We start from the raw sequence: 13,502 nt of genomic DNA, 5'->3' as shown, positions 1-13,502 counted from the left end.
CGGCTCCCACTCCTCCGCCCCTTCACCACCCCCAGCAATCTCCAGGCCCCCTCCACCATTCACCCCCCTTATATGTCTCCCCCACACCTGCCCCCCTCCACCCGCAGCATCTGCAGACACCCTCCTCCATCCGCGGTCCCCCCCTCACCCACCCCTCCCCCACCAATGGCACCCCCCGCACCTGCCCCACCACCACCTGCAGCACCTCCGGACCTCCTTCCCCATCCGCCACAACACCCGTACCTGCCCCTCCCCTACCCATGGCGCCTGCGGACCCCTACTCCACCAGCGGCACTCCCGCCCCTTCCCATCCCACAGCACCTCCGGAACCCTTCACCCATCTGCAACATCCCCACACCTGCCCCTCCCCCACCCATGGCACCCCTGCCCCTCCCCCACCTGCAGTGCCTCCGGACCCCTCCCCCATCTGCATCCCCCACTCCTCTGCCCCTCCCCCACCCGCAGCACCTCCCAACCCTTCCCCATCCGGGCCCCACCCCCACTTCCGCCCCCCCTCCATCCGCAGCATCTACAGACACCATCCGCAGTACCCCCCGGACCCGCTACATTCTGTACATTGTGGCCTGCAGGTGCTGTTCACGCCGTCGCAAGGGGCTGCGCCTCCTTCACCATCGCACACCCTTTCATTGTGCAATATTTAACCACTAACAAAGGAATGCAGGTGATACTCCATATAACACAAATATTGAACCCCAGAAAGGCATGCAAGGGTTAAGGGGGCGTAGCCCCTTGCGACGGTGTGAAGAGCGCCCGTAGGGCGCGATGAAGCACCTAGTATATATATATATGCTTGCTGCAGTCAGGCTCGGCACTCCTTACAAGGAAGAAATACTTGCTGTGGTGCCATCTGAGGATGTGTGTCGTCCTTTGCATACAGTGGAAAACAGCGGCACTCAACAGACTGTAGAATCAAATATGTAGCCTTTATTACGGTCCTACGCCGTTTCAGGGTGATCCCCCGTCTTCAGGGACAAGCAATACAAACTTACATACAAAAAGACACATCTAATATACCCTAACAAACAAGTGTTAACAACGCTCACCTTGTGTTATACGGTTTAAACAGGAGTTGGATGATGTGTTGACACAAGCCACTACATCAGGGATTTTATCTGCAGAACAAAAACGGGCAATGACAGTGGATTATCCAAAGATTCCACTGTTTTATACAGTACCAAAAGTACATAAATCATTGGATAATCCACCTGGCCGCCCTATTGTGTCAGCCAGGCATTCTTTATATTATCCAATAGCTATCTTTTTAGATGCATATTTGAATCCATGTATCCAGGCAATTCCATCATATTTAAAAGATACGACAGCTTTACTGGTAACTTTACAAACACTGGATAAACCACCAGATGATTTGATACTGTGTAGTGCTGACGTAACTAGTCTCTACACCTGCATCCCACATGATGCAGGTGTGGAGGCTGTTCGTCGGCTTATCACTGATAACCCTCTCTATTTAGGTCCATCGATAGATTTGTTCTTGAAATTGTTGACTTTGGTCTTAACTCGTAATTATTTCACTTTTAATGGTCGCATATACCTGCAGGTACTAGGCTGTGCGATGGGGTCCCCAGTGGCCCCATCGTACGCTAATGCCTTTATGTATACTATTGAGAGTACACTGTTTGATCCATCATTGGTTTCTTCTATGTACCTATACAAGAGGTACATAGATGATCTTCTCATCTTGTGGCAGGGTACACGAGAACAATTGGAGCAATTGTTGGAGACACACAACCAAACTGGGAGTCCAGTACAATTCACATACCAGATGTCCTCAGTAGAGATTCAATATCTGGATGTGACAATCAGGTATTACGAAGGCCGATTACACACGGCCCTATACACTAAATTAACTGACCGCAATTCATTTTTGCACTATACGAGCTCCCACCCGGTATCATTACGTAAGGGATTACCACAATCACAATTCCTAAGAGCCAAACAAATTATTTCAGATCCAGAACAGGTGGAACCCACTTTGGACCAGATGGTACATAAATTTGAACAGCGGGGTTATCCACGTTGTGAACTGTTGACCAGTAAAAACAAGGTCATGGCTCTGACTAGGGAAACGTTGTTGAAATCATCAGATGAGGGTGACACAAATCGAGAGACCCGCAGAATACCGTGGGTCAATAACTACACAGCAGCTACTACCACAATTACTAAACAGGTCAAGAAACTTTTGGCCAATAGTAAATACTGACCATACATTACCGGCATTGTTGGGCTCTCGGGTACTACCCAGTTATACGAGGGGCCCTAACATAGCTGATAGGGTAGTTAAATTGGATGTGTTTCCCCTTACCAGACAACAACAGACACACTTTTTACGCCCGAAAGTGGGGTGTTTTCGTTGTTTGGGTTGCTCAACGTGTAATACCTTACTTACTTGCTCAATGTTTAGTCATCCTCACACAGGTAAAATCTTCAAAATACGACATAGGGTGACGTGCACGACCACTCATGTCGTTTTAATGTTGAAATGCCCCTGTGGACTTGCGTATGTCGGCAAGACACAGCGGCAATTCCGAGAACGAATGGCCCTTCACAGAAGTGCTATAAAACAGGCTAAAGAAAAAGGTACCAGTGAACAACCACTGGCCCGACATTGTTTAGTAGCGAAACATAATGTAGCAAGTTTACGAGCTATTATTATAGATCATGTTCCCCAACACCACAGAGGAGGAGATCGTAACAGGATCTTACTACAGAGAGAAAGTAGATGGATACATGTATTGAATACAGTATCCCCAGGAGGTTTAAATGAAACACTGGGATTGCAGTGTTTTCTATAATCTATTCATTATATTAACACCATTATAATCTATTTTTTGACAGGCATTTTTCCCCTTCCAGATTGAAGTTGCTTATTATTGCTGGCTCAGTATTATTGTTAATTATTATATGCTATAGAACTAAAGGAGCCCGGTAACGGGTTAACTACATCTATTTTGCATTATTTATCATTGTATATTATACATGTTATTATACATGTTAGGATTCAGTCTTGTCCCAGTTATTAGCAACTGACACCCGATGTTTTTAAAGTTTTAATATAGTTGCACCTCAGGACGTATTCACACTGATCGTTTAACATGCACTGTTGTTTGTTTAGGTTGTCATGTGTCTCTTAGCAACACCTGGAAACGTCCTTTCATTGGCTCTCCGAGTCCGGCGCGGCCAGATGACGTCACTACTCTGGGACCCGCGAGTTCAGCGGCTGGACGCGGCGGAATTGGCAGCGCCGGACAGGTGAGCGTTGTTAACACTTGTTTGTTAGGGTATATTAGATGTGTCTTTTTGTATGTAAGTTTGTATTGCTTGTCCCTGAAGACGGGGGATCACCCCGAAACGGCGTAGGACCGTAATAAAGGCTACATATTTGATTCTACAGTCTGTTGAGTGCCGCTGTTTTCCACTGTATATATATATATATATATATATATTATACACATACATATACACATGCATATACAGTATATGTTTACTTCTACACACACACACATATTATGTATGTATATATGCACACACATATATGTATATATGCACACACACACATATATATATATATATATATATATATACACACACATATATGTATGTACATACATACATACATGCATACATACATACATACAGTATCTGTATAAACATGCACACAAACACATACACACCAAACCATCACAAAACAGAACCATACATTCCAATTTAACAAGACAAAAAATGGGAAAAAAATCCAATACAGCCAGCTTACTTTTTTCTCTGCTGCTGGCAGGCTGAAAGTGACAGGAGAGTGAGAGCTCCTTCTTTCACTCACGCACCTTCCGCTGGCAGCTCCACACAGTCCACACTTCTACCCTGCACTGCAGCCTGCGCGCCCAGCCAATGAGTGAGCCGCAGGCTGCACCTTTAGTTTATACTCCATTGGACAGCTGAGCCGTCGCTCAGCTGTCCTGCACTTCTATGCGGCGCCGACGCCACGGCTGTTAGGTTGCCATGGCAACCTATGGAGAGCCGTCGGAAGCGCAGCGCCACAAATCGGAGGTCCGATCTGTGTGTGGGTGCAGGGGGGCCCTTTTAGAAAGGGGGGCCCAGGGTACTTACCCCCATGCCCCCCCCCTTCCCAATCTGGCTCTGCCTAGCGTGACTATGTGTGCCTGTACATGTGGTAGGGAATATAGATTATAAACTTCATTGGGGCAGGGATTGATGTGAATGGCCAAATATTCTCTGTAAAGTGCTGCAGAATATGTGTGCACTATAAAAATAACTGTTTATAAATAATAGTAAATAAAAAAAATCTCTCAAGAAAATGGATTTGGACACTAATCCTCTTATACCATTATTTATGCACTTAATTTGAGAGCTCTTTGTCATTTAGTTACACTATCCTTCATTTTAAATCACGCATTTCTTAATAGTCATACCCAGGACTTTCAGTCACATCCTCCTTTATTTAAAGCACACATTTCAAAATACTGTCATACCCAAGATTCAAATCCATGACCTTCAATGTTGCAGTCAGACACATTGCTCATGGAGTTATTTGCTCCTATATGGGAAGTATAAGAGTATTTTGAAATGTGTGGCTTAAATACAGTGTGTGACTGAAGATGCTTAGGGGGAGATGGGGGTTGCCAGTTGATCCCAGAAATTAAAGAGGAGGAGTTTGCAAGTGAGATTGATTAAACAGAAAGCTGACATGTGTAGCAGAACAGAGCCTCCTTTCTTGCAGTGCCCTGTGTGGTGGCATGTGTCGCACCACGCCAGTAACGGCCCTTCCTAAAGCCCTATTGTGTCCTCTTGCGTTCCTTATAGCAAAACTTCCTCCATTAATTTTACAGAAACTAAGTACATAAAGAAAATGTATGCAGATAAAACCCCTTCTCACTTTCCTAGGGGTAACTAATATATATGTGCCTCCACTCAAGCCTTAAAAATGTCTGTAGTCTATTGGAGCACACTTGGGAACACCCCCTGCTAATATCTTTTATTACCTATTACTTTGACAGTATGTACATCATATTTGCCTACTTTTCCAAAAGCATTTCAGGGAGATGTGAAAGTAACACCTATCAGTGCGGGCGTGTACTGCTACATCGGAGATGCATGTCATGAAAATGACTTACATCCAAATGTAAATGAGCTCCAAAGTTAGTAAGATCTATTATTGAAGAAATTACACTGATATTTTTCAGGATTTGTTTGTATATTGTGTTTTACAAGAGGTTCCATATACTGTAAGTGGCCACGAGAAACCTTATTTCAAATGTATGTAGCCATAGGGATCATTGTGCCCTATAACCAATGCAGGGAAATGGCACTGATGAGCCCATATGAATGTATGTATCTCTGATTTCTTTTTTCCCCCAAGAATGTAATAGCTACTGTACATAATGGGGGTCAGGTGCAATCAGGGAGATTGCTGGACTATTCATGGAGTGAGGGAGATTGCTTCTATTTCAGGGAGTCTCCTGCAGAATGAGGGAAGGTAGGCAACTATGATGTACATCCGTAAATTGACATTAATTTATTTCCACAAATGTACACACCATTGAAAAGAAACAAATGTATTGCTCTGTGTCACTTCTTCTGGCTGCAACATAAATGATTATACTTGGCATTTAAGAGCTATTAGCATACAAGACATAACACTACAGTACTATGTTAGAATTTGTTAAAACACCTACTGACAAATAATTACCGTTTATGTTAAGTTTATTTGCAACTGACATTATGTACTCTCTTTGTATACCCTTTGAGTTAGACTATGCAATAACTCTATTTAACATATAAGCAATTGCAATTCAGTTTCCCAAAATACATTACTTGAAATCATTAAAATATAATTATTGACATCAAACCAAATAACACCTTTTCGCTAGTCTATATGCATAGCCATCCTACGGTGGTGCACTTAAACTAGAGATGAGCGGGTTCGGTTCGTCGAGACCCGAACCCCCCCGAATTTCACGTGTTTTACACGGGTCCGAGGCAGCCTCGGATCTTCCCGCCTTGCTCGGTTAACCCGACCGAGGCCGAACGTCATCATCCCGCTGTCGGATTCTCGCGAGATTCGTATTCCATATAAAGAGCCGCGCGTCGCCGCCATTTTCATTCGTGCATTGTAGATTGAGCGGAGAGGACGTGGCTACATTCTCTGCCTGAAAAGCTCAATATCTGTGCTCAGTGTGCTGCATTGTGGTGACCACCAGTATATTAATAGTAGTACAGTACAGTAGGCCATTGCTGTATCTTGCAGCTCCGTGTCAGACTCAGTTCTAGTATCCTGATAAGTGCTCAATATCTGCTGCATTGTTGTGTGACCAGTATATACTATATAGTAGTACAGTGCAGCATTTTGGTGACCACCAGTATATATAGTAGTACAGTACAGTAGGCCATTGCTGTATCTTGCAGCTCTGTGTCACTCTAGTATCCATATCTGTGCTGCATTGTTGTGAGCAGTATATAGTAGTACAGTGCAGCATTTTTGGTGACCACCAGTATATATAGTAGTATAGTACAGTAGGCCATTGCTGTATCTTGCAGCTCTGTGTCACTTCTAGTATCCATATCTGTGCTGCATTGTTGTGAGCAGTATATAGTAGTACAGTGCAGCATTTTGGTGACCACCAGTATATATAGTAGTACAGTACAGTAGGCCATTGCTGTATCTTGCAGCTCTGTGTCAGTTCTAGTATCCATATCTGTGCTGCATTGTTGTGAGCAGTATATAGTAGTACAGTGTAGCATTTTGGTGACCACCAGTATATATAGTAGTACAGTACAGTAGGCCATTGCTGTATCTTGCAGCTCTGTGTCACTTCTTGTATCCATATCTGTGCTGCATTGTTGTGAGCAGTATATAGTAGTACAGTGCAGCATTTTGGTGACCACCAGTATATATAGTAGTACAGTACAGTACGCCATTGCTGTATCTTGCAGCTCTGTGTCACTTCTAGTATCCATATCTGTGATGCATTGTTGTGAGCAGTATATAGTAGTATAGTGCAGCGTTTTGGTGACCACCAGTATATATAGTAGTACAGTACAGTAGGCCATTGCGATTGATATAATAATATTACTGGCATATAATTCCACACATTAAAAAATGGAGAACAAAAATGTGGAGGGTAAAATAGGGAAAGATCAAGATCCACTTCTACCTAGTGCTGAAGCTGCTGCCACTAGTCATGGCAGAGACGATTCAATGCCATCAACGTCGTCTGCCAAGGCCGATGCCCAATGTCATAGTAGAGAGCATGTATAATCCATAAAACAAAAGTTCAGTAAAATGACCCAAAAATCAAAATTAAAAGCGTCTGAGGAGAAGCGTAAACTTGCCAATATGCCATTTACGACACGGAGTGGCAAGGAACGGCTGAGGCCCTGGCCTATGTTCATGGCTAGTGGTTCAGCTTCACATGAGGATGGAAGCACTCATCCTCTCGCTAGAAAACTGCATTGCCACTCCAAGATGGGCCAGGTGTTTGTGTCGGCCACTTGGGTCGCTTAGCTTAGTCACACAGCTACCTCATTGCGCCTCTTTTTTTCTTTGCTTCATGTGCTGTTTGGGGACTATTTTTTTGAAGTGCCATCCTGTCTGATACTGCAGTGCCACTCCTAGATGGGCCAGGTGTTTGTGTCGGCCACTTGGGTCGCTTAGCTTAGTCACACAGCTACCTCATTGCGCCTCTTTTTTTCTTTACATCATGTGCTGTTTGGGGACTATTTTTTTTAAGTGCCATCCTGTCTGACACTGCAGTGCCACTCCTAGATGGGCCAGGTGTTTGTGTCGGCCACTTGAGTCGCTTAGCTTAGTCATCCAGCGACCTCGGTGCAAATTTTAGGACTAAAAATAATATTGTGAGGTGTGAGGTGTTCAGAATAGACTGGAAATGAGTGGAAATTATGGTTATTGAGGTTAATAATACTATGGGATCAAAATTACCCCCAAATTCTATGATTTAAGCTGTTTTTGAGGGGTTTTTGTAAAAAAACACCCGAATCCAAAACACACCCGAATCCGACAAAAAAATGTCAGGGAGGTTTTTGCCAAAACGCGTCCGAATCCAAAACACGGCCGCGGAACCGAATCGAAAACCAAAACACAAAACCCGAAAAAATGTCCGGTGCACATGACTAATCTCCTATATAATAGCCCAGATCTGTGATTTTGTGATTCATTTGCTAACGCTGGGCGGAGTCACAACAGTGGGCGGAGTTAGTCAAATGAGTCACAGATCTGGCCAAATCTATAGGACACTAGGAGCAGCTGCAGAAGCAGATAGTATGGACATGGCACAGGCAGGAGTGCATACCTCCCAGCTTTCTTCATGAGCTTTCTTCAGGCAGAAGGAGGGACACACACACACACACACACACACACACACACAGCGAAAAGGGGGCGTGGCTTCACGGGAGGGCCCCCGTTTTCGTCAGTGAGGGGGCATGCCCAGCGCTCTGTGAGCTGCTGGCATGCCCCCAGGGGCTGATTATGAGTCCGGGGGGCACAGGGTACTTGAGACAGGGGAGCCCTATCTCATTGCTGTGCCTGCTGTGGGGTTGGGGGCGTGGCCTAATCGCGCCCGTGAGGCCACGCCCCCTTATGCAAATTCCGTGATTATTTTTTTTATGGAATTTTGGCCCCTCAGCTAGGGCTAAATCCAGAGGAGGTGGTCGCTCCCCCTACACACCCGCACAGGCAGAAGAAAGCAGGGAGACTGCTGCCTCCCTGCAACACCACAGACCTGCCAATACGCAGCAGCGTGTGCTGACTGTAGCACAATGCTGCCGTTGTTGCTGGGGGAGCTTCTGAGCTGGGATAGAGCTACTCGAGCCGGGGGGACCCCTAAAACTGTGGGGCCAACGGTACATACCGCCTGCCCCCCCCCCTTAATCCGGCTCTGCTGCTGGAACCCCCCCTTAATCCGTACCCCCTGATGCCCCCTCTCCCTCTGTCTCCACTATTCACCGCTGCTCTGCTAAGCAGAACAGCGAGTACAGGAGCTTTCCAACTGCCCCCCCCCCACCGCAGGACACTGCGACCCGCGGGTGGGACAGCGGGACAGACCCCAAAAAATGGGACTGTCCCGCGAAAATTGGGACATTTGCATACCTCCCAACTGTCCCGATTTTCGCGGGACAGTCCCGTTTTTTGGGGACTGTCCCGCTGTCCCACCCGCGGGCCGCAGTGTCCCGCGGTGGGGGGGGCAGTTGGGAGGCTCCTGCACGCGCTGCTCTGCTTAGCAGAGCAGCGATGAATAGACGCTGTGCGCATGCGCACAGCGTCTATTCAGTCCAGACAGAGGGAGAGAGGGCATGCCAGCAGCTCACGGAGCGCTGGGCATGCCCCCTCAATTACTAAATCGGGGGCGTGGCTCGCGATCGCGGGTCCTCCCGTGAGGCCACGCCCCCTTCCCATAGGCCATGCCCCTTTTTCGGGGGCGCGCGCGGCTTAGCCGCGCGTGTGTCCCTCTTTGCAAGCGGCTAAAGTTGGGAGGTATGCATTTGGGGGGTATGGGGGTGTGTGAGGGGATATGAAATACTTGACCCCCACATCAGCATACTCAGCAGGGTCTCTCTGGCGGGGAGGAGCGTCACTTTCTGGCACACTCCACGCTTCTTAGCTGTAGTTTTGTGGGTCACCAGCCGCTGTGCACTTTCCGTACTGCCTCTGTTATCTCCAGCCCCGGCAACCCCACCGCTAGCTGCAGCGCTGCCACCCGCAGTGAGGTGCGCCCAGCTCCTTCACACACTTTAGCCGGCGGGTAGCGCTGCAGAAGTCCGCGCTGCTTGCAGGCTCTGACCCCCTCCTCCCTCCAGCAGCAGCGTCTCCTGGGAGCTAACCAGTCACTCCCAGTCTCCCCTTACCATAGTGCCCAGCAGCCGTGAGGTCTGCGCCACGTGCATGCTATGACCCCCTCCTCCCTCCAGCCGCAGCATCTCCTGGGGGCTAACCAGTCACTCCCAGTCTCACCTTACCACAGTGCCCGGCAGCTGCGCGAGGTCTGCGGTGTGTGACTGAGGAGGGGGGGAGTGATGCGGACGGGCAGAGGAAGCAGGACTACAGCCTAAGAGAGTCAGCCATGCCAAGTCTCCACCAGCAGCAGATCCCAACAGGTTGGAGTGGAACAGCAGCAGCCAGCAGCAGTGACTCCGGTAAGACACATCTGTCTGTCACCACTGTTCTGTCCCTAATACCAATCTCTCCCGTGCCCTGTGTTCTGTCATGTCCCTGTCACCCCTGGCCTTGACCTGCCACCCTTATCCTGGCCCTTTCACCCTTATCCTGGCCCTTTCACCCTTATCCTGGCCCTGTCACCCTTATGCTGGCCCTGCTACCCCTATCCTGGCCCTGTCACCCCTGTGCTTGCCCTGTCAACCCTATACTGGCCCTGTCACCCCTGTCCTGGTCCTGCCGCACCTACACTGACCCTGTCACCCCTATCCTGTCCCTGTCATTTCTGTCCTGGCCCTGTCGCCCGTGTCCTGGCCCCGTCACCCCTGTCCTGGCCCCGTCACCCCTGTCCTGGCCCCGTCACCCCTGTCCTGGCCCCGTCACCCCTGTTCTGACCCTGTCACCCCTGTTCTGACCCTGTCACCCCTGTCCTGGCCCAGTCAACCCTGTTCTGACCCTGTCACCCCTGTCCTGGCCCTGTTACTGCATACCCTCCAACTACCTTTTTGGCAGGTACAGTACCCGCAGCACCTCCAGACCTCTCCCCAATGCACCACACCTCCGCACCTTCCCCTCCACCACATGCGGCACTCCACCCCTCCCCCACATGCTGTGCCTCCAGACCCCCTACACCACCCACGGCTCCCACTCCTCCGCCCCTTCACCACCCCCAGCAATCTCCAGGCCCCCTCCACCATTCACCCCCCTTATATGTCTCCCCCACACCTGCCCCCCTCCACCCGCAGCATCTGCAGACACCCTCCTCCATCCGCGGTCCCCCCCTCACCCACCCCTCCCCCACCAATGGCACCCCCCGCACCTGCCCCACCACCACCTGCAGCACCTCCGGACCTCCTTCCCCATCCGCCACAACACCCGTACCTGCCCCTCCCCTACCCATGGCGCCTGCGGACCCCTACTCCACCAGCGGCACTCCCGCCCCTTCCCATCCCACAGCACCTCCGGAACCCTTAACCCATCTGCAACATCCCCACACCTGCCCCTCCCCCACCCATGGCACCCCTGCCCCTCCCCCACCTGCAGTGCCTCCGGACCCCTCCCCCATCTGCATCCCCCACTCCTCTGCCCCTCCCCCACCCGCAGCACCTCCCAACCCTTCCCCATCCGGGCCCCACCCCCACTTCCGCCCCCCCTCCATCCGCAGCATCTACAGACACCATCCGCAGTACCCCCCGGACCCGCTACATTCTGTACATTGTGGCCTGCAGGTGCTGTTCACGCCGTCGCAAGGGGCTGCGCCTCCTTCACCATCGCACACCCTTTCATTGTGCAATATTTAACCACTAACAAAGGAATGCAGGTGATACTCCATATAACACAAATATTGAACCCCAGAAAGGCATGCAAGGGTTAAGGGGGCGTAGCCCCTTGCGACGGTGTGAAGAGCGCCCGTAGGGCGCGATGAAGCACCTAGTATATATATATATATATATATATATATATATAAAATATTGATATATTTCTAAAAGCATGCACATAAATTACATTTAACTCATAAATTTATTTGACATTTTACATGTTGTCACATATATCCCTGCAGTATATTTAACTAACTTAGGACAGGCAGAATGTTTAATACAATTATTTTAACCAGAATGTATGTAAAACTAATAGATGCTGCAATTTGTAAATATTATATTCATTCATTATATGTAGGTAAGTTAATGTGCATTACCTTACAGGTTCTAGACCTTGCTTTTTAGATAGAATGGATTAAATTGCAATTATTTGCTTTGCAAAATCAAAAAGCATTACCTTAAGAAGTCACATAAGCCTGAGTGCTCTTCTTGGACCTTCACAGATAGGATCTCATTGAATGCCTGAAAGTCAAGATATTATTTATTACCAGTTATTTATATAGCGCACACATATTCCGCAGTGCTTTACAGAGAGAATATTTGGCCATTAACATCAGTCCCTGTCCCAGTGGAGCATACAATCTATATTCCCTATCACATGTACACGCCATACTTACCGACTTTATGGCTGCTCTCCCCGGGAGAGAGCAGCAAGGTCGGCTCAGCAGGGGGCGGGGCAGTAATGTGAGGAGCAGAGGGGGCGGGCCAGAGTCAGAACAGGGGCAGGGCGGAGGTGAGGTGGGTGCGTGGCTGATGGATCACGCCATTTAAGCCATGCTCCCCGCTGTGTAATGCTGCTATTACTATTAATGGCCTCCCAGCCATACTGGGAGAGTAGGCAAGCATGGTACACACATTCATGCTATGGCTAATTTTGTTAGAATCCAAATAATCTACCAGTATATTTTTGGAGTGTGGGAGGAAACCCACGCAAGTACAGGGAGAATATACAAACTCCACACAGGGCCATGGTGGGAATCGAACCCATGACCTCAGTGCTGCAATGCAGTAATGCTATTACACCATCCATACTGCCCAGGAGATATAAGTAGGAGTAGTCTGACAATACACTTTTAACATTAATTATGAATAATTAGGTGAACAAACAAAGCACTTTAGAACAGAACATAATACAAAAGCCTGTATGTTCTATTTTAATTGACCAGTTTGTAACGCCATCAACCAACTTTTTAATGGGGTAAAGGACACGGCAGACAGTTTATGCAATTTAAGCACTCAGAGGCATACTCCTGGGTAAACCCTGTGTGCATCACCTCCTACCTTCACTGACCATTGCTGATGCTGCTCTAATCATAATCCCATTCTACAGCAAGAAGGATGGCATAGGCAAAAAAACATAGTAAAACAACGATTGTAAATTTGGTAAATTTAGTGCACACAGGGAAAAAAACAAACAATTCTGGGCACTAAAATGTATCTCCAATTTTCAAATGATTGAACTGTATCTGAGCTGCCCCCAACAGGTAATCCTGTTTTACCAATAGAGATGCGCACCGGCCCAGCTTTGCTGGTTTTGTTTTTGGTTCTAATTCTCTGTCGGGTTTTGGTTTTGCCAAAACCACCTGACATCTTTTGGTTTTATATCTGTACTTTAAAAAATAAATAAATGATAAAACAGCTAAAATCATATATTTTGTGCCTCTTTTTTGTTTCTACAGTATTTTATCCTCAATAACATAACTTTCCAGTCATTTCCAGTCAATTTTGACCACCTCACTGTACCTCGGATACAATGTGGGATACAGTTCATGTTGGATACAGGGCAGGTCGGATACAGTGCATGTTACAGGGCAGGTCAGATACACTGTGCGTCATATACAGTGCAGGATACAGTGCAGGTTGTATACAGTGCACTTAGGATACAATATGGGTCAGAAACA

At 47.9% G+C, this 13,502-nt stretch overlaps 1 protein-coding gene across 2 annotated transcripts in view; it reads right to left on the bottom strand.

Annotated features, from left to right (window-relative positions):
* LOC134925262 (uncharacterized) overlaps window positions 1-13,502 on the bottom strand; it is a 212,545-nt gene that overhangs the window by 103,984 nt on the left and 95,059 nt on the right. For both annotated transcript variants that reach the window (XM_063920904.1, XM_063920905.1), the window contains exon 8: window positions 11,999-12,063. In XM_063920904.1, the coding sequence (XP_063776974.1) occupies window positions 11,999-12,063 (65 nt within the window). The remainder of the gene's footprint in view (window positions 1-11,998; window positions 12,064-13,502) is intronic.

This window comes from Pseudophryne corroboree, chromosome 1, assembly GCF_028390025.1.
Source record: "Pseudophryne corroboree isolate aPseCor3 chromosome 1, aPseCor3.hap2, whole genome shotgun sequence".
Classification (NCBI taxonomy): Eukaryota; Metazoa; Chordata; class Amphibia; order Anura; family Myobatrachidae; genus Pseudophryne; species Pseudophryne corroboree.
Note: the sequence above shows the minus strand (reverse complement) of the source record. Positions and strands in the feature narration are given on the sequence as shown.